The 20,993-nt window shown below is 42.6% G+C and overlaps 1 protein-coding gene across 3 annotated transcripts in view; it reads left to right on the top strand.

Annotated features, from left to right (window-relative positions):
• The window catches only part of ERN1 (endoplasmic reticulum to nucleus signaling 1), a 41,493-nt gene extending 20,868 nt beyond the window's left edge, over positions 1–20,625 (top strand). For 2 of the 3 annotated variants that reach the window (XM_064467491.1, XM_064467490.1), the window contains exons 3-22: positions 34–67; positions 1,055–1,127; positions 2,735–2,807; positions 3,854–3,976; positions 4,794–4,895; positions 5,382–5,643; positions 6,300–6,378; positions 7,154–7,316; positions 8,624–8,742; positions 9,083–9,274; positions 9,892–10,147; positions 10,940–11,030; positions 14,970–15,159; positions 15,697–15,796; positions 16,237–16,436; positions 16,753–16,900; positions 17,369–17,496; positions 18,121–18,244; positions 18,511–18,578; positions 18,799–20,625. In XM_064467491.1, coding sequence (XP_064323561.1) covers positions 34–67; positions 1,055–1,127; positions 2,735–2,807; positions 3,854–3,976; positions 4,794–4,895; positions 5,382–5,643; positions 6,300–6,378; positions 7,154–7,316; positions 8,624–8,742; positions 9,083–9,274; positions 9,892–10,147; positions 10,940–11,030; positions 14,970–15,159; positions 15,697–15,796; positions 16,237–16,436; positions 16,753–16,900; positions 17,369–17,496; positions 18,121–18,244; positions 18,511–18,578; positions 18,799–19,005 — 2,732 coding nt within the window. In that variant the 3' untranslated portion in view covers positions 19,006–20,625. The remainder of the gene's footprint in view (positions 1–33; positions 68–1,054; positions 1,128–2,734; positions 2,808–3,853; positions 3,977–4,793; positions 4,896–5,381; positions 5,644–6,299; positions 6,379–7,153; positions 7,317–8,623; positions 8,743–9,082; positions 9,275–9,891; positions 10,148–10,939; positions 11,031–14,969; positions 15,160–15,696; positions 15,797–16,236; positions 16,437–16,752; positions 16,901–17,368; positions 17,497–18,120; positions 18,245–18,510; positions 18,579–18,798) is intronic. The other variant, XM_064467489.1, reaches the window with a different exon arrangement.
• The last annotated feature ends 368 nt before the right edge of the window (positions 20,626–20,993 follow it).

Genomic DNA, 20,993 nt, shown 5'->3' with positions numbered 1-20,993 from the left:
TTGCCAGTATTATGACTTCTTCTGTTTTTGCAGATCCTGTACTCCAGGTGCCAATACATGTGGAAGAGTAAGTCTGTTTTGTCTATCGTATTTACTGCTTGCTCGATTTTCACTGATATCTTGAAATTTGGTTTAATTTGAACCAAAACGATCTATGTTCTAGAAAAGTTGCATACCTTGCATAAGTCAATTTAATGTGGTTTAGAGAGCAGATACAGAAAGGATATAATTAGCTGCATATAATTCCCTTATTTGTATTGCTAAGAAGAAACGTCCTGTCTGCAGACTGTTCTCTCAAGCCCTTACTCAAGTTTAGAGATCAAATGTGCTAACTCCTATGGTCTGAATCGAGCAGCTCTGAAACAGTTAGGGAGTGATCTCTGGGTTTTGTACTACTTATTCTCTTCAAATTAAAGACTAAAAATAGTGAAGCATAGGAAACTCCCAACCACCATCACTACCAGAATCTTAAAATGAAACCCTCAAGCTGTTACTTCAGAGTAGTTCCTCCAGCATAGCAGACTCACATTTAACTAGAGAATTTGGGGCTTTGACTTTATACCTCTGAAGTCAGTGATAACATCCTTTTTGTTTTGTGGTTTGTTCTTGATGTTGGGGTTTGTTTCGGTTTTTCTTGTAGTTTGGGTGGGGGGATTGCCTTTACCTCTCAAATGGACTTAGTTCTGGCAACTCTTTTATTGTTCCTTGCCTTCCTTATGCTCTCTTTTTTGTTCGGTTTGTTTTTAATCCTGTGGCATTTTACAAGCATACAGATCTTGTTTCAAAGCTTTCGCCCAAGTGATTGACTGCCACGTTTGGATCTTTGAATTTTTAAATGTATTAATAATCTTATGTTGTATCAGTTCTGAAACATTTTTATATGCTTTCATTTTCACAATTAATAAATGAAACGTCAGGAAATGGATAATACAAAGTAAAAAATTCGATGTCAGATTAATTTCTCTGTAAAGCCCATATTGACCCTGGTTGTTTTCCTGTTCTCTGAGAAGCACAGTACATTTTTTATCATTTATAATTGCTGCTTAAATCCTAGGCCAGCGTTTCTTCCAGACCCAAATGATGGCAGTTTGTATACGCTTGGTGGCAAGAATAGCGAAGGCTTGACTGTAAGTATATTTTTTCAATTCCGTCCTCTGATAATGTTTAGAAAAGTGCCCTAATCGAAGGGTGAGTCCGCAGTGAACTTTCTGCTTTCTTGACAGTACTGTAAAATTTTGCAGGCTTCTGTACAGCTGAAGGGAAATGCAGCAGTTTCTTGGAAAAGCTTGATCAGACTAGCCAAAAACCAGTGTCTGTGGTCTCTGCCAGTGTTAGGATACAAGGTTTTGGAATGACAGTGCCCTATGTTATGTTGATAGCCCCTTTTCAGACTGAAAGCATACTTTTTTTTTAATAGAGCAGAAAGTTGCCACCTTTCTTGTGATTTTCAGGAAATAATTTCCGCTTGAAAATATGAACAACATGTTTTGTCTGTTTTTTCTGAAACTTGCTAAAATGATGATGATGGCAAAATATATGTGGTATTATCCAAATACTGAATAATCTCTGTACGATTTGATAGGAAAGGTATACCCAGAATAATTCAAATCACTTTCACCCAAATACTTTTCTAAAACCATCTGCCAAAAAGCAGGATTAATATATGTTCTGTGCTGACACCTTTAGAAGATGTCTTTATAAGATTTAGTAAGCAGACAAAAATGCTGAACCTTTTCAAAGTAGTTGCCAATCCATGTAACCCACACACATTAGCTAACATTGGACTTTAATTTTTAAACCTTGTGGTAATACTCAGATAAAATGTTTGTCTTCCCACAAGTTTCTTTTCTCTGGCAGCTGATATGATTTCCCTTAAGAACTTCAATATTATTAAATATTTTAGTATTTACTCACTACTCCCCTCGCCCTGCAGTGCAGCCAGATCATAACTTGCACAATGATTCTTGGTTCTTTTCCTGGGTGAATCCAGGAACAGCAATCTATTTTAATCTATTCCTTTATTCTGTTAATCTCTTATCTTTTTCAATTGAAGTAATTTAATCTCTGTTTAGAATCACTATTATAAAAGTTTAAGCAAGAGTGGAGTGATTTTAGCATATTCTAGTAAACTTAGCAAAGGCCTGATCTTCATTGTTGGTGCAGTTTGTCTGTTGTGCTTGTGACCTCATCCCGAAAAAGTCTCAAAACTTAGTAGGGATCGTCACCCATTTTGTAAGTGCAATACAGGCTTGGCAGTACCTCAAGAACTCTTACAGTTGGTGATTCATGCTTCCCCCTCTCAACAGTTTCATTTGATTGAAGATATCTGGCCTTTTTAAATGTTACTGTACAGTCTTGTGGAGAGCCATTATATACTGTTATAGGTGAGGCAATTAAACCGTGGTGTGTTGCAGCCCAGACAGTTTATAAATGATGATGGTAGACCTTGAAACCACAGCGTCTTGGCCTCCTGACCTCTCAGCTGCAAGGAGTTCTTCCTTTCTACATGCATTTCTCCTGTTGTAAACTCACTGAGACAGACTTCTCTCTGTTCTGGGTTTGCAGAGCAGGGCCTTGACCTGACATTTTGAGTTCTCAGGCACTGTAATAATAAAAAAATGTATATTGAGATTTCTAAAGTTTTCTGACCACTCTTTCCTGTGAACAATGTGAGGACTATCACACCAATGTGAACATGCTTTTATTGTTTGTTGTTGTTTTTTTTTTTCCCTAGAAGCTTCCATTTACTATCCCAGAACTGGTGCAAGCATCTCCCTGTCGCAGTTCAGATGGGATCCTGTACATGGGTGAGCTCAAATTTAATCTCTTTCAGATTGTAATGTGTTAAGCGACTATAAAATGTAGAGACTTCCAGACAGACTGCATGGAAATATGCTTTATTTTGGGTATTAATTATGGTTTTACATGAACCTTTATAATGACAGAAAATCTGATCAATATAGAATTCAATTACTGTTTGAAGATTAGAAATCAGCTACTCTTCTTGAAGGAGAGAATAGCTTTTCTAAGCAGTGAATAGCCTGTATGGGGTGTTTTGGTTTCTTGAGATATCTCTCAACAAAACATCAATTCTACTTAAAATCATCTTTTGCTTATAAATGTCATTGACTGCCTGACTGTTACAATTAAATAAGAAATCCCACTGCAACACAGTTAGACATCCTCCATTATGTGAAATGTTGGCAGTTAATTTATACTACAAGTAATAACAAATTTATGGCTCGCTGTCCTGACTCATTCTAGTTGCAGAAGGATTTTGGAAAAGAAGAGGAGAACGAAGGACAGTTATTACTTATCACAACCATAAAATGTGTGAAGGATCAGGATGAATTTATTTTTTTTTTTTAAATCACCTGAATGACCAATACCTACTTCTTGTTCTCCACTTTGCATGTCTCCAGTAAAGGAGTGAAAACCATTTATTTTAAGCTTGTAAATGCAACGTGTGTTAGCATCAAAATATTTAAGGTCATGGCTCACGTAGCCTTGAGTGGGATGTTAGGAGTCAACATTAGAACTTCAGTCTCCTCTTTTGCGAGCTCACAGGATCTTCTACAGTCAGAACTCTGTTAGATAATATCAGTGTGGAAAAATAATTCAGCCAGTAGTACTTACCGTTCTAAATACTGGATTTAGTTTTTCTTGTCAATATTTGGAGTTGGCTGGTAGTGCTAAATGATGAAACTGAGCCTGACTGTGAGAAATTGTTGTATTAAAAATACTTTATTCATGCGAAGTTCATGAGCCTACTAAAGAAAAAAGAAGACTGAAAAGCCTGATGGAAGTGCAGTTTTCCAACTGAATAGTAATGTGGCTTAAATTATGATTTCAGGTAAAAAGCAGGATATTTGGTACGTGATTGACCTCATGACTGGGGAGAAACAGCAAACCTTGACTTCCTCATTTGCAGAAAGTCTTTGCCCATCAACATCCCTCCTGTATCTTGGGAGAACAGGTCATATGCTTTTTTTTTCTGCAGCTTAGAAGAAAATTTGTTGTTATTTTGAAAATTTCAGATCATAACAAATGACCTTGTGATCAGTTCAGGTTTTCAAGTTTATTTCTTAGAAAAACTTCTGTAAATTATGGTTTTAGGCTGTACACAGAAAAATTAACTCTATAGCAAAAGAAAGATAACTTTTTTTGAACTTTGGCAGTGGGCACGGTCCATTGTTCTTCTTGTTGACTAAGTGGCATTTATAGTCTATTTAACAGTGCATTCCAGTAGCAGCTGTGAACCCAAGTTTGCTCTTGTAAATACAGCTTTTATAAAATCTGTTCAAAGGAAATGGAGATATAGCATATCCACTGAAATTACAAATGCAGTATTCTAAATAACTGTCAAAATTAGACCAACACCATGTAGAAAAAGGAGTAAGCATTATAGACTTGTTCTTTAACCCCTATACTGATGTGTTCTTTAAATGTGATAGTTCAGATACAGAACACGGTATCCTGAGTTTTAGAATGCAGGGTTTGGAAACTTGGAAGAAAAACAAAGTACATCAGAAGCTGTGCAGTAAAAATAAAATGCTGGTAGTGTGGGCAGTAGCTGTCTGCAGGGCTTGTTCTGAGCGTCCTGTATATGGGGTCGATCGGGTATTGTCTTTTAACATCTATGAAATGTTTATTTCTCAGGAGCATTGGGAAAGTGCAATGCAGAGAGCAGTAAGTGGTGTGTGAGGTGTTTTGAAGAGTGTCTCAGATTTGAGGTTATTGATTCTATTCTCTCATAGGTTTTTTTACTTCACAGACTGTATATTTTTTAACAGAGTACACGATCACTATGTATGACACCAAGAAGAAGGAGCTGCGATGGAATGCCACCTATTTTGATTATGCAGCTACTCTGCCTGATGAAGACATAAAATACAGTAAGAATTTACTTGCTGTCTTCTTCCCCCCAATATTGACCATGGGTTTTGCATACAGACAAAAAGATTCTGATTTTTTTCTGTAATTAGTAGGTCAAGCTGTCTGATTTTTGTGCAGTTGATGTGCATCTGCCAGTTTTTATCCTTTACATGCCATACTATCTAAAGCCTGTTAGATAGCTTCAGGTAAATTGAAGCTGGGAAGGTACAGCTTTGGAGATATGACTAAATTTTAGTGACAAATGGCAGGAGAGGAAGAAAACCTGAACTGTGGTGCACCCAGAAAAAGCTACTGTAATGCTGTTGCCTTGCAACTGAACTTTTTTCAACCGAATTCTGACAACTGATTTGCTGATCAGGTATTCTTTTGCAATGTAAGGTGTAATGGAGTCCATAGTTAATGTAAGGCTTCAACTGTTATGTGTATTATTAAAATTGCATGTCTGCAGCAATCCAGATAATCTCCTGTATATTTGTATATTGTAGAAATGTCCCACTTTGTGTCTAATGGAGATGGACTGGTGGTGACCGTAGACAGTGAGTCTGGGGACGTACTGTGGATTCAGAATTACGCTTCTCCTGTGGTAGCTTTTTACATCTGGCAACGTGAAGGTTTACGGAAAGTTATGCACACTAACGTGGGGATAGAAACTCTGCGATATTTGACATTCATGTCTGGGGAGGTTGGACACATTACCAAGTGGAAATATCCTTTCCCAAAGGAAACAGAGACCAAGAGCAAACTGACGTGAGCATCAATATTCCTGTTGTTCTCACTGACTATTTGACAGAGCTTTGTCATTAAAACCTTATTTATATACATTCAGTTAAGGATTGTTCTACAAGTTTCAAGATGGTGAAAAGAATACATAAAAGCAGCTCTAGTTCTCCAGCTGTTATTTTGTGTCATATTTGAAATATTACTGTCTAAAGGCAGAGACCAAAAAAAAAATTTCTTATCCTAAACTTAGGAAATGTATCATCATAACTTTTATCATATGTTCTGTGTTAAATAGTTTCTTATAATGCAGAATGGAATTGGTTTTTATAATGCATAGCCTTTCACATTATAAAAAAGGTGCGTGGCATTCTGGCAGTTTTTATGTGGCAGTATTATGCGCAGCAGTTATTGAATAATGCAGAAATAGGACATGAGTTATGTCAGATGAGTACTTGTGACGTGAATAATCAACTAATAATGCTTTCATAATTAAAAAGAATGGCTCCATAGTACAGCAGCACTTAAAACAATTTTAGAGATCCAGGCTTTTCAGGATACGAATACTGATGATTTGAGAAATTCGTGCATTAGTTATGCAGGATTGTGTTGCCAGGGTTTTAGCTAAGATGGTAAAACATTCATTTGTCTGCTTCTTTCTAACACACACTGGGTTTTTTTTCCAGACCAACTCTATATGTAGGGAAGTACTCCACAAGTTTGTATGCGTCACCATCAATGGTGCATGAAGGAGTAACTGTTGTGGTAAGTTGGGAGCTGCAAGAGTTGAATGACACCTGTGAAAAAGGGCATTAACAGAATTAGTACCATCCTGGGTTTAAAAGAAAGTTGAAATGGAAACATACATACATACAAACATATATAAAAATATATATATAAAGACAACTTTGCCATTGTAAAGTGGCAAAGGAATCCAGTTAAAATAGAAAATAAAATACTGAAAGCTGTACGTCTACAGAAATTTGGTTTTAAATTGCAGATTGCTATCAAGGAATGCATAGCAAATTAAATATTTAGCGAAACGATTAACAGTAAGCCTTAGAGTGCATGACCATGTTTCAGGAATCATTTCAAATGCTGCAAAGAAGTAACTGTAGCTCATCAGGAATTGTGCCAGGCAAGCTTAGCGGGAGTGGACCAGAGGTTGCTATGCGCCATCATTGGTGCATTGTGGTTAACGTTAAAATTGCTGTTTGTTCATCAAAGCAACTCCCCATAGATAGGGAACTGCATCAGTTTTGTTCTGCTCACGCTGTGGCTGTCCAGGTAGGAAATAAAGATCTTGTTTAACTTTTCTAAAAAAAGAGAGAGTAATCTCATCTCCTAGGCAACATGTAATTTAGAAGGTCTAATGTCCAAGGTTGTTGAAGCAGTTGCTGAGGGCTGTGTTTACTTACGGTGACTTTGCTGCCAGTAATTTTTGATTGCCCACCAGTTTTGATCTCCATTTTTTAATTGCCTATTTAATATTATAGGGACACAGTGCTTCCTTAATTGTAACAATAATCTCTCTCTCTAGCCCCGCGGCAGTGCCATACCCTTACTAGAGGGTCCAAAAACAGAAGGAGTCACAATTGAAGACAATGGCGAGTGTGTTATCACCCCCAGTACGGATGTAAAGTTTTCAGGCAGACTGAAAGAAAAGAACAAACTCAACTATTGGAACGACTGGCTTTTAATAGGTATCGGAGGTCCCTTGCTTGGCCCTGGTCTGCCGCTCCTGCAGGGTCACATTGCCATCTGGTGGACAATTCTAATCCAAACCTCAGAGCTGTTTTTCAGCTGCTGTAAATCAGTCACAATGACTGCCTAAACTCGGGCAGTCATTACTGAATTCTAGTAATCGTTTCTAATACGTCCTCATTTGCATATCAATTAATGTCTTTAAGTATATTACTGCATACTGTTTTTCACAAGGCCCCCACTTTATTCAGTGCATAGCTCAATATGTGGCAAGTTGTTTATTGTTTGTTTGCCCACCTCCTTTGGAAAAGGGTATAGATAATTCATTATTTACTGTAAATATTGTATTCTGGTTCCTTTGGATTTTTTTATTGTGCGTAATGTTAATTCTCATCAAATGGATCAGAGGGTCATGTTTTCCCCATTCTACAAATGGAGGATTAAGGCACAGAGGCTGAAGATAATAAAGTGTCAGCCTGTCCTGTGTGTCCTAAATCCCAAAGTTGTGGAGTTGACTTTTCAGGGCATTTACAATTTTGCTTCAAAAATGAAGAACTGTCTGAAGTTCAGTTTTAAGTGATATATGCCATAAGATCTCTGTGGCAGGGACGGGGTGTAACATTCATCAACTGCCGCCTTTCTCTTCCTGTGATCCCTTTATTTGTTAATACTGTCCTGGTCTTGCAATACGTCAGGCAACTCCCTTTAAACAGTTGATATTTCTCTGCAGTCCTCTGTGTTGAATGACCCATGCCCTCAGTCTTTTCCCTCCCTTTTCTTTCCTGCTTTATACACAAGCAAGAGTCTTCCTCTGTCTACTCCACTTGCAAAAGCTGGGAGCACAGTAGCTTCTCCCTCTTCTCACTTACTTGGATAGCACGAGCCAAAGGAGTGTGAAGAGCAATTGTAGCTGAGTGCTGGATCAATTCTGGCTTCCTTTTTGTGCAGCGTGATTCATTCTCTTCAGAACCATTTCATATCTAGAACATGATCTTCACCTCAAGGCCACATCACAAAGCAAAATTTCCTTGAGAGTGAGCCAGCTAGGTGGGAAAATGCATGTTCCTCTAATGGTTGGGGACCAAATCCACAGCCAGTGCTTGAGCAGAGCGCTTCAGGATTGTGATCACTATACCTGTGACTGCTTGGGAAGAATAGGGGGGAAAAAATGTTTTGAGTTCTGTGATGTTCTCAAGCCTTTTGTAAACCAACTTTATATATGCTCTTCAGCAAAGATGCTGAAATCAAGGGTATCTTTCATAAAAAGAGACAACTTTTTATTTCAACAAATGTGTTTTATTTAAAGGGCACCATGAAACACCATTATCTGCCCCTACAAAGATCCTGGAGAAATTCCCAAGCAACTTACCTAAGAGGCCTGAAAACGTGATTCCGGCTGACTCTGATAAAGCCACTATTGAAGAGGTTTGTGACAAGAATAATCATCTTACTGGATGATTGAAGAATGTAAAGGAGTAGAGTTGGGGAACGACCCAGAAGAGCAGCTATATGGAATTATTTAACTTCTTTTGTGTCCGATTTTCATGTACTTAGCATGTAGAATCAGTGGTATGATCATGTGTCATTCCTGATTTCAGAATTTGGGCTTTCAGCTGTTTGTTTTTTTTTTTCCCCCCCATGCAAAACTTCCTTTGACTTTGGTAGGACTAGAAATTATTCAAAATTATTTAGCAGATAGGGCAGCGTATGAATGCTCCATTAACTATGAGGATATTGGGCTAACAGAGCTTTCTTTTCTTCTTAGGTTATTGACATCGTTGAAGGCTCCTCAACGGAAGTGCCTCCTTCTGTTCCGAAGGATATTGAGGAGAAGCCCGCTCGGCCTGTCCCTCGGCCAGAGGCTCCTGTGGACTCCATGTTGAAAGACATGGCTACAATCATTCTCAGCACTTTCCTGCTTGTGGGCTGGGTGGCTTTTATCATCACTTATCCAATGGTAATGCTGACTTACCTTGATGTGCTTTTGAGTTTTCAGAGAGTCAGTAACATTTTGCAGCCCAAGAAATGATACAGGAGTTAGTAGTGCACAACAGTTTGGGTTTTTTTCCCCTCCTCACAGATGTGCAGCAGGTAGCAAAGGCTACAAATTTGACATAACAGTGATTTCTCTGGGCATGTGTACCAACTCTGGAGTTGTTGGGTTTTTTTTTTATCCCACCAATTCTAGTTTTTGTATGTGTTACTCTTCACAGACATAACCTTAACACACTGGCTTCACTCCTCTCTTCTTCACCTGAAGCTGTCAGGTTTTCCAGCTTTTGGATCAAAGCCTTTATCCTTCTGTGGTTTAAAGACCCCTAGTCAACCTAGTAGCAGCTAGCTTTTGCCCTATTAACCAACCAGTGTGATTTCTCAGCATTACAATGGAAGTTCAGAATGAAATTGAAATCATGTGAGTGAAAGTTCCCCAGCCTACTTGGCTGATAGTGTCATAACGAGAGAGTTTTCCTCCCACCTTTTGCACGTGGCTACCCCAATAGTTATAGGTTCCCTTTTGTGCCGTGACTGTAAGAAACTTCACTCCACTTACGGCACTGAGGTCCTTTCTCACAGAGTGTACATCATCAGCAACAGAGGCAGCATCAGCTGGAAGAGAAGATACAGCTTTTGCAGCAACAGAAGCTGCCCTTCCGTGCTCCCAGTGATCTACCCCCAGAAGCAGATTTCTTGGACACCTCCTATGGACGGACAGAGAGCTCAGCTACCAGCACACCAAATATGTCCCCCAGAGCATCAAACCATTCTGCGTATTCCAGCATCTCCACATCTGATGTTGGGAGCTGCCTCTCTACTGAGCAAGAAGATGGAGGTAAAGTTGATCCAGTGTCTTTTATTGTGAGTCTCTGTATTTCCCCAGTCTGTATGATGATACTGCACAGCAATTAAAATACTTATTGATGATACTTAATAGATCAGAGAGCTGAAAAGGACCATCATTCTCATTTAGTCTGACTGTTTGCAAAACACTGTGCAGGTGTGCCATGCCCTAACTTTGAGCAGGATTAGAAAAACATCCAGTTCATAACTGCAATTTGAGGGATTATGTTGTCCACTGCAGTGTACACTTATAACCTCTTGCCATTCTAGGGAGAGGTTCTTTAAATAAAAATACATAGTAGCATTATTAACTGGAGTCAAGAAGGGTTATGCAGCACAGCCTGCCTTCCTGCCTGATCTTCCTGTGCACTCTTTTGTCCCTTCAAAGGCTATTCAGGGGAACTTCTAGGAAACCCACTTCATTAACTGTCCGTCAGCATTTCCTAAATTCAACAAGATACCTATAAAACATTCTAGAAAGTTTGTCTGCTGAGAGCTGCTAGTCTCTTATTCTGTCTTGAGACATGATCTTTCCAGACCTCAGGTCAGGTGTTGAGTACAGAATGTGTTTGACTCTGTGTATTGGATTATTTGGTCACCGGAGAGTATTTGCCCACTCAGCATGAGTACCAAAATGCAGATGTTCACTTGCTTTGATCATCTGTGTTGTTAATTTAAACGTGAGCAGAAAGAGTTTTCTGCACTGGCCCAGAAGGATGTACAGTTGTAAAAGGCTGCCTTGACCCATCCTAAACCAGTCCTTGTTTCTTGTTTTTTTGTTCAGATGAAGATGCAAACAGAGTGATGGTTGGCAAGATTTCATTTAACCCAAAAGATGTACTGGGACACGGTGCTGAAGGGACAATTGTTTACAGGTAGAAGACAATATATGCATTTAGCATTAGATAGACCAATGAATGTCTTATTTGCATTAGGTCTTTTTAAAAAAAAAAACAACCAACAAAACAAAACACACAAAAAAAACCCCAAGCCCAAACCATGTATCTAATAAGAACAGAAATGAAACTTTTGAAAAAGTATTTTGCATGTGCCTGGGACATTTTCATGCAGTGTTTCTTCACTAGCAAAAACTACTTTAATTCCCTTAGAGATATTTAATGACTGTCCTGGCTTAACCCCAGCTGGCAACTAAGCCCCACACAGCCGCTTGCTCACCCCCAGTCCCTGGTGGGATGCGGGAGAGCATCGGAAGGCTAAAAGTGAGAAAACTTGTGGGTTGAGATAGAGTTTAACAGGTAAAGCAAAAGTCACGCACACAAGCACAGCAAAACAAGAAATTCATTCGCTCCTTCCCGTGGGCAGGCAGGTGCTCAGCTCCAGGACAGCAGGGCTCCGTCACATGTAACGGTGACTTGGGAAGACAAATGCCATCACTCCAAACATCCCCCCCTCCCTCTACCTTCCCCCAGCTCTATGTGCTGACCATGACACCATATGGTGTGGGACATCCCTGGGGTCAGTTGGGGTCACTGTCCCGGCTGTGTCCCCTCCCCACCCCTTGTGCCCCCCAGCCCCTCGCTGGTGGGGTGGGGTGAGGGGCAGAAAAGGCCTTGGCTCTGTGTAAGCCCTGCTCAGCGGTGACTAAAACATCCTTGTGTTATCAACACTGTTTCCAGCACAAATCCAAAACGCAGCCTCATATGCAGAATCCCAGAATCCCAGGTTGGAAGGGACCTCAGGGATCATCTAGTCCAACCTTTCTGGGAAGAGCACAGTCTAGGCAAGATGGCCCAGCACCCTGTCCAGATGGCTCTCGAAGGTGTCCAACGTGGCTGAGTGAACCCCTTCCCTGGGGAGATTATTCCAATGGTGACTGTCCTCACTGTGAAAAATTTCCCTCTGGTGTCCAATCGGAATCTCCCCAAGAGCAACTTGTGTCCGTTCCCCCTTGTCCTCTCCATGTGACTCCATGTAAAAAGGGAGTCTCCATCTTCTTTGTAGCCACCCCTGAAGTCCTGGTACACAGCGATGAGATCCCCTCTGAGCCTCCTTCTCTCAAGGCTGAGCAAACCCAGCTCTCCCAGCCTATCCTCATATGGCAGCTTCCCAGTCCTTTGATCATCTTGGTGGCCCTTCTCTGGACCCCTTCCAGCCTGGCCACATCCTCTTTGTACAGCAGGGACCAGAACTGTACACAGCACTCCAGGTGTGGCCTGACAAGCGCTGAGTAGAGACAGATGATGACTTCTTTCCGTCTGCTGGTGATGCCCTTTTTGATGCAACCCAGCACCCTGTTGGCCTTCTTGGCCGCAGCAGCCACTGTTCACTCATGTTGAGCTTTCTGTCCACCAGGACCCCCAGGTCCCTTTCCACAGAGCTGCTCTCCAGCCAGGTGGATCCCAGCCTTTGCTGCGCTCCTGGATTATGTTTTCCCAGGTGCAAGATCTTACACTTCTCCTTGTTGAACTTCATAAGGTTCTTGCTGGCCCACTCTTCCATCCTCTCCAGATCTCCCTGCAGAGCATCTCTTCCTTCTGGGGTGTCTACTTCCCCACTCAACTTGGTGTCATCAGCAAACTTCATCAGGCTACACTTGATGCCGGTATCCAGATCACTTATAAAGATATTGAATAACATTGGGCCCAATATTGATCCCTGGGGGACTCCACTTGTGACAGGTCACCACTTGGAAAAGAAGCTATTTACCACCACCCTTTGGGTGCGGCCTGTCAGCCAGTTCCCCACCCACTGCACAGACCACTTGTCTAGGCCATAACGCATTAATTTCTCCAGGAGGAGACTGTGGGGGACTGTATCAAAGGCCTTGGAGAAGTCCAGGTAGACAATGTCCACCGCCCGCCCCATGGCAACCAGGCAAGTCACTGTGTCATAGAAGGCCGCCAGGTTGTGTCAAGCACGATCTGCCTTTAGTGAAGCCGTGTTGGCTTTTCCCAATCACGTGCTTCAATTGACTTGTGACGGCCCCAGGAGGATTCATTCCATAACTTTCCCAGGGATTGAAGTGAGGCTGATGGGCCTATAGTTACCCGGATCCTCCCTCAAGCCCTTCTTGTAGATAGAGGTAACATTTGCCTTCCTCCAGCCCTCTGGGACATCCCCCGTTCTCCACGACTTCTCGAAGATTCTGGAGAGTGGCCTTGCAATGATGTCAGCCAGCTCTCTCAACACCCTCGGGTGGATGGCGTTAGGGCCCATTGATTTGTAGGGGTCAAGCTCCTGTAGTAACTCATATACTAACTCTTCCTTCGCTGATGGTGGGTCAGTGTTAGGATCAACCGGCAATTTCGTTCCCAAAGCCTGGTACCCAACAGTGCTGATAAAGACAGAGGTGAAGAAGGTGTTGAGGACCTCTGCCTTTTCTGCATCATTGGTGATTGACTCTCCTTTTCTGTTTAACAGTGGGCCTATGTTTTCCTTCTTTTTCTGCTTATGGTTGACATGTCTGAAGAAGCCTTTCTTGTTATTTTTCACATCTACAGCCAGTTTCAATTCGAGCTGAGCCTTTTGCTTTTCTAACTGCATCTCTGCACACTCTGGTTATGCTCTTGTAGCTCTCAACAGATAATCCTCCACTTCTCCATCTCTGGTATGCCTCCCTTTTGGATTTGAGTAGACCCAGGAGGTCATGGTTGAGCCATGGGGGCCTCTTGCTCTGCTTACTTCCCTTTCCTTTGTAGGGGCTAAATTGGCTTTGTGCTTTCCATAGGGAGTTCTTGAAGAACTCCCAGCAATCACCAGCTCCTTTGTCTTCCATGGAAGCTTCCCAACGAATCCTTCCCAACTGAGCCCTGAGTGAACTGAAGTTTGCTCTTCTAAAATCCAGAACCCTTGTCTTAGAGCTGACCTTCAGCACACTCAGCAGGATCCCAAACCCCATAATATTGTGGTTGCTGCAGCCAAGGCTATCACTAACCGAGATATTACAAAGCAGGCTTTCGCGGTTTGTCAATAGCAAGTCCAGCAGTGCCTCTTTCCTGCTTGGCACGTCTATCATTTGCATCAGGAAACAGTCCTCTGTGCATTCCAGGAACTTGGTGGATGACATGTGAGCTGCCATATTGTTCTTCCAGCAGATGTCTGGGTAGCTGAAGTCCCCCATCAGGACAAGGTTCTGTTGGCCAGAAGCTCGCTTTAGTGCCCCAAATATCATTTCATCGGCTTCGTCATCATGGTTAGGAGGTCGATAGCAGATGCCCACTGTGAGGTCCTGCTTGGAGATGACCCCTTTGACTGTAACCCAGAGACATTCGACAGAGCAGTCGCAATCACCGTAGTTGACTTTGATACATTCAAGGTTTTCCTTAATGTAGAGAGCAACTCCCCCACCTCTTCTACCCTGCCTGTCCTTACGAAAGAGCCTGTAACCGTCCATTGCGATGCCCGTCGTTTGAGGTGTCCCACCATGTTTCAGTTACTCCTATGATGTCATACCCTTCTGAGTGGGCACGGAGCTCCAGTTCCTCCTGTTTGTTACCTAGACTGCGTGCATTTGTATACGTACACTTGAGGTGATTACTCTGCTGTTTCACCTCTTGGGAGCCAGCTAAGGAACCTTTATCACCACACTGCTTGGCCTGACTTACTCCCCCGTTGGATGTGCTGGTGTGAGCGTTTTCACAACGGATATCCCCCCCTGCCAAGTCCTTCAGTTTAAAGCCCGCCTCACCAAATTACTGGTTACTGTGAAGAAAATTAACTCTATCCTAGACAAAACCAGCAAAAACATATCTGGTTTCAGCATGAGAAATGCTTTAATGTGCCTCTGTAAAATGTCTTCTGCTGTCACTGGCTTTGTACGTGCAGGTTGATGTGGTTTTCCTTCCTGTCTGTAGAGGGACCTTTGATAACCGCGATGTTGCAGTGAAAAGAATTCTTCCTGAGTGCTTCAGCTTTGCAGACCGTGAAGTACAGCTGCTGCGAGAGTCAGATGAGCATCCTAACGTGATCCGCTATTTCTGCACAGAGAAGGACCGGCAGTTTCAGTACATAGCCATCGAGCTGTGTGCTGCCACTTTACAGGAGGTGAGGGCTCACTTGCAAACCAACAGTGCTTGTGAAAGTCTTCTGCCTGGAGGTTACTTAAGTGCCTGCCATAGGAGATGATGTAGTTCCTGCTGCCGTCACCTCTGTGACAATTACACTTTCCTACGGCAGAGGCGGTTTCAGGCCTTTAGAAAGCCATCACTAACCCTGTACTGATTTAAGGACAGAAGCTTTTGTCCTTTGATTTTTTTCTTTCTTGTGAAGGACTCCCTTCTAGTCATCCTCCCCCTCCTACCATCCAGACTTTGAAGACCCTCTACTCTTGCTTCTGGAGCACAGTGCTCTGTAGAATTCTGGCTCTGAATGACATTTTAGAGATCATCACCCTCAGCCAAAAAAACAAAACCAAAAACCACCAAACAGGAAGAGTTTATGCGTGTTACCAGCTCACACAATTTATTACCCAGTCTAACCTTTTTTGGGGGAGGGCTCAGAGGATATACCTACTGTTTATGCAGAGGGTAATGATAAGCAATGTTGTGGCTGAACGTTCTGTTTTTCTGTTGTAATGTACAGTATGTCGAGCAGAAGGCCTTCAGCCACCATGGCTTACAACCCATCGCTCTCCTGCAACAGACGACATCTGGTCTTGCTTACCTGCACTCCCTTAGCATTGGTAAGAATGCCTCTTGTTTCAGTACTGGATGGAGAGTGGTACATTTTCTTAACTAAAAAAAAAGAAGAGTAACTGGTCTGGTGCTGGGAGCTTGTTTATTCAATCCCAGAAGAGTTGTAGGAGCTCCACCTAACGCTGGCAGCCATAGTGTCTGTCCTTTGGCACCAGCCTTGTTCCTGTCAAGTTCTGCTGCACTGGAGTAGTAAAGCATTTTTTCAGGGTGCTGCATTTTTTGGGATGGAAGTCATGTTAAACATTACGACTAGTGGTGATGAGATAAAAACAGTGATGAGCCTCTACCAAAGACAATAGTTTGAGGTAAGGGCTTGGATTGAACAAACGGTGGCTCAGCCTTGTGAACAGTTTACAATACAAATGCATTAAAAATTGACAAATATCGTTCGGATTGCCTAGAGTGGATAAATGGTTGTTTATAATAGTCCACAGAGACCTGAAGCCCCATAACATCCTCATCTCGATGCCTAACGCCCATGGGAAAGTCAAAGCGATGATTTCAGACTTTGGCCTGTGCAAGAAGCTGGCAGTGGGCAGGCACAGCTTTAGCCGTCGGTCGGGGGTGCCAGGCACCGAAGGGTGGATTGCCCCAGAGATGCTGAGTGAAGACTGCAAAGAGAACCCTGTAAGTCTTCATCTGTCCGCCAGGCTCCCCCAGGAGAAGGAGCACAACCAACAGAGGTGGCACACTGTTGCAGTCACTCCAAGATAAGCAGTACTTGATGCCTGGGCGTTCAGCGAACCATCGCATGGTTTGGGTTGGAAAGGACCTTTAAAGGCCACCCAGTCCAACCCACATTCATGCTGCCTTGCAGCTGAATATGTGATTCTGAAAAGTTTTCTTCTGCTCTTACATGCAAAATAACCGCCCCATGATGACACCTCAAAGTCTTTGGTGGGGGGGAAAAGTGTTATTGCTATTAAGGGTTGTTTATTTGCAGACATATACCGTGGACATCTTTTCAGCTGGCTGTGTCTTTTATTATGTGGTGTCTGAAGGCAGCCACCCCTTTGGCAAATCTCTACAGCGGCAAGCCAACATTCTGCTGGGTGCATATAGCCTGGAGTCCTTAAATGCAGGGAGGCATGGTAAGAAAAGCATGGTAAACATAAAGCACTACAGCGGTTAGTGAACTTTCCATGGATGTTAAAATACCAACAGAAATGACAGAACTATGACCCAGCGTGATTCCCGACCTGGCAGTGGTGAAAGTTGTACTCCAAAAGTATGCCTGAAGTAAAGCTCCTAAAGTTCATAGAATTAGTACCTCAAAGTATCTCTGGGATACAAAATTTGGCACCCTGCAAGCTTGACTGTAGAGTTATCTCATGTATTTAAAGGGCAGGAAAGAGCTGAACTTTGATCTTCATAATCGCACTGATTCAACAGCTCTGACTTCCTGTTGGCTGCCCAGCACATCGATGAGGGCAGTACGTGAGCTGGTGGGGCTGGTGTTCAGGATTGTCTTGGAGGACATTAGAGAACGTAATGATTTTCTAAAGTACCAAACATTAGCTTTCCCTGCGGCCTAAGAATTATCACCCTTTTCCTTGCAGAAGACATAGTTGCTCGTGATTTAATAGAGCAAATGATAAACATGGACCCTCAGAAACGTCCGTCTGCCAGCTGTGTGCTGAAACACCCATTCTTTTGGAGTTTGGAAAAACAGCTCCAGTTTTTTCAGGTTTGTATTGACTTTTTCTATTCTTTCCGTTCTAAGGACTCTTGTGGACATTCCTCAAACCTTGACATCAGTCTCCCCTAGCTTTGTGGCTGTTTGAGGTGATAGGATCCACAACCTTACTGTAAGGAACAAGGAAGCAAAGCTGTAATACCTAGGTGGTGTCTCTTAAGAAATTGGCTTAGTTTACAGATGATCTTTTACAGGGGGGCCAGAACATGATGTTACCCACTTAACTTGGGGTGAGGAAGGTGTCTCACAGCTACAGTAGCGATGCAGGAGAACATGTTGCCAGGCAGGTTTCCAAGAGCAGGGCAACCTACTGCAGTGAAGGTGCACACATAATCCTGGTGTGGGGTGGGAACTGGCTGAGGAGCTGAGGTTCCTTCCAGCCTTACCTTCTACTCTGTGATTAAAAGGCTTTGGCAGATGATGAAACTCATCATCATTTAAGAAACATCTGTATCCCTGTCCCAAGCATAATGCGTTGTATTGTACTTTGTCATGGGTAAAGCAGAATCAGAACTCTCTTATCAGGAGAGGCTGTAATTGGGCAGAAGCAGCAATTTTAAATTGTTGGGAAAAGCTGGGAAATACAGCTAGAAATAACCTGAATGTCTCTTTCAGGATGTTAGTGACCGGATAGAGAAAGAGTCTTTAGATGGTCCAATAGTCAAGCAATTAGAAAGAGGCGGAAGAGAGGTGGTGAAAATGGACTGGAGAGAGCACATCACTGTTCCTCTTCAGACAGGTAATGGATTGAGTTTTAGCAGAGTGGAAAGGGGTTACGTGCTGTTGGTCCCAGTTTTCCGGGACAGGAAAGGAAGGATAACACTGTCTGTGTTTGCACGTGACTGTTACTGGTCAGCAAAATATTTTTTTCAAAGTACATGTTTATATATTGAAACACACCTGTAAGGATGTGTGACTGAAGGCATGCCTACCTTCCTCCCTTTTGAGGCCAGCAACTAAAATGGCATCAAGACGCAAAAAGAAATTTTATAATTTCTTCTGCAGATCTTCGAAAATTCAGATCCTATAAAGGAGGCTCAGTACGGGATCTTCTGAGGGCAATGAGAAATAAGGTAAAAGACTTCTTTCCGTAAGCATCACACACACTATGGTTCTGCCTCCCTTTGCTGGTTGTTGCCAGTCTGTGTCTGTCTTACCCTGTTTTAGGTGTTGAGCTCCTTCACTGTAGGCCACGACAAGGTTACCTCGGCCATGAAAAAGGCAGATCTATTTAAAAGAGGAACCTTGAAGACATACCCTCTGAGTTTTACCCTGTTCTGTTTTCTGTTACAGAAGCACCATTACAGAGAGCTGCCTCCCGAAGTGCAGGAGACCCTGGGCTCCATCCCAGATGATTTTGTGTGTTACTTTACAGCTCGGTTCCCTCACCTGCTCCTACACACCTACAATGCTATGCATATCTGCTGCCAAGAAAGACTGTTTCAGCATTACTATAATCAGGACTCTGCAGAGCTGAGCCTTGCAGGAGACACTGTTTGAAAGGAGAGGGAGGGAGCTTTCTTCTCTGGGACCAACATTCGAAGCACAGGGCTGTGAAACAGGCCTACCTTTAGCCAGGAAAAGTGGGATCAAAGAGCTGGATTCTCTCTCTTTGAAGAAACCAAGCTTCCAAAAAGTGCCTTGTACCTCTGCCTGCGCTGGATCAGGAGATGGTAGGAGCCCAAGGAGCGGGTGGTAACTTCAGAAAAGCAGTGAACCCTGGTGATGGAGTTATTCCAAGGCAGTTCTCAAGACAGTGAAAACAGAGGGCAAAGGCTGGATATAACCGTCACCCAATATGCCTGACTGTATGTGATTTTATAGCTAACTGATGTGTTTTATTACAAAGAATCAAAATACAGTGATTGAAATCCTATAATCACGTGGGACTGGGATCAGCAAAAGGAGCCTCTTAGTTGTAGCACAGCATCAGAACCTGCCTTGCACTACCGCCACATGATGCATTAGGCACCCCACAGTGATGGTAAAGGGAATCGTTTGTACACTCTCTCCTGTGTTTTGGATAATCACAATCTCTGTTTAATCAGCACTACCCTGGAAAATTAGTCCCTCTTACTTGAGCAGATAAAATGACATTATATTAAAATACTGACTTGAAAAAAAAACCACAACCCGTTAAAGGTTTATCTGCTTTGAAAATAAGCCTCAGTGTTTGAATATCAACCAGTATTCATGGAAGAGCTTGAACAGTCCTTGACTTAAATCACAGTACCAGAACAGATCTACACAAGCAACTTCAGAAAAATACACTGGTGTCAGCCGTGAGAGGCTCATGATTTATCTACTGCAAGTGTTCCTTACTTTCTTATAAAACAGCCAGAGGCAAGACAAGTCCTGGGCAAAAAGCAGCAGAATAGGAAAGGAGCGCTGGATGGAGCAGTGAACGTAGAGGCAGTGTTTTTAATGGATGCGATAAAGCTGTGAAAGAGCCCCATTTTCTGTTCGCGGGGGTTGCTCCTTACAGCCACGGGAGCGGTGTGTTTAAAGATGCAGTATTTCTTTTCATTGGCCCTAAAGCTGTGACAAAGCATTAAGCATGCGCAAAGGATGAAGAAATGCTGAGGTCTAATAGGATACAAGCGGGGTGTTCTTTTACAATATATTTATTTAACATATTTATATTTATTTAATTTTTACTACAAAGTGGTATCAAATCCAAGTGGCACAAGTATAAAGCATGCCAAATCAGTCTTAATTGGTGTTGTGTTTATATTTAATCATGTTCTAACAACTGGAAGAGGAAAGCGATACTGCATCTTGCGATGGACTTCATTAAAGGAGACATTACAAACTGAGAATTTGTATGACTGTGCCATTGTGTCTTAAACTACTAAATTATTGCCAGTAATGTGTATGATTGGGTAGGTACAGCTACTTTTCTGGAGCTACTTTACGGGAAGGTTTTTTTCTTAGTTTTACTATGTATGAGAGCAATTTACCTAAGATGCCAACTGTGCAAATTACATGTTTCTGAAGCTTGAAAAAAAAAAAAGAAATGGTAGTTTTACCTAAGAAGATTCAAAGCCTATTTCATATTTTTGTACTTCTCATGTAACGGTCTTTTATAAGTCTACTAAATAAAGACTTGTACTCAGCTTACGCGACCCACACAGCATTTCATGACGATGTGTGCCTGGGGAACAGCCACACTGCTTTCACCCAGCTTCGGGGCTGGAGAGGGTGAGCGGGGCTGAGGGCCCTGCCGCCGCCCTGGGCCTGCAGCAGCCACATCTTGCCCGCCCGGGCAGGGCACCTGCCTGGTTTTAAGAACAGGGAGCTGCTTGTAACCACGGCCTTCCTGCCACGATGCTGATGGAGGAAAAAAATACCCCACCCACGTGTGTTCATATGCGTGCCCCCACTTCCCTCGTCTTTCAGGTGTGGCTGAGCCTCCAGCCTCTTTGAAGGCCCAGGAGCCTCAGTAGGTTATTCTAACAGCCACCTCCGTCTCGCTGATTGGGCAGGTG

Source organism: Phalacrocorax carbo, chromosome 16 (genome assembly GCF_963921805.1).
Source record: "Phalacrocorax carbo chromosome 16, bPhaCar2.1, whole genome shotgun sequence".
NCBI lineage: Eukaryota > Metazoa > Chordata > Aves > Suliformes > Phalacrocoracidae > Phalacrocorax > Phalacrocorax carbo.
This window is presented reverse-complemented; position numbering and strand designations above follow the sequence as displayed.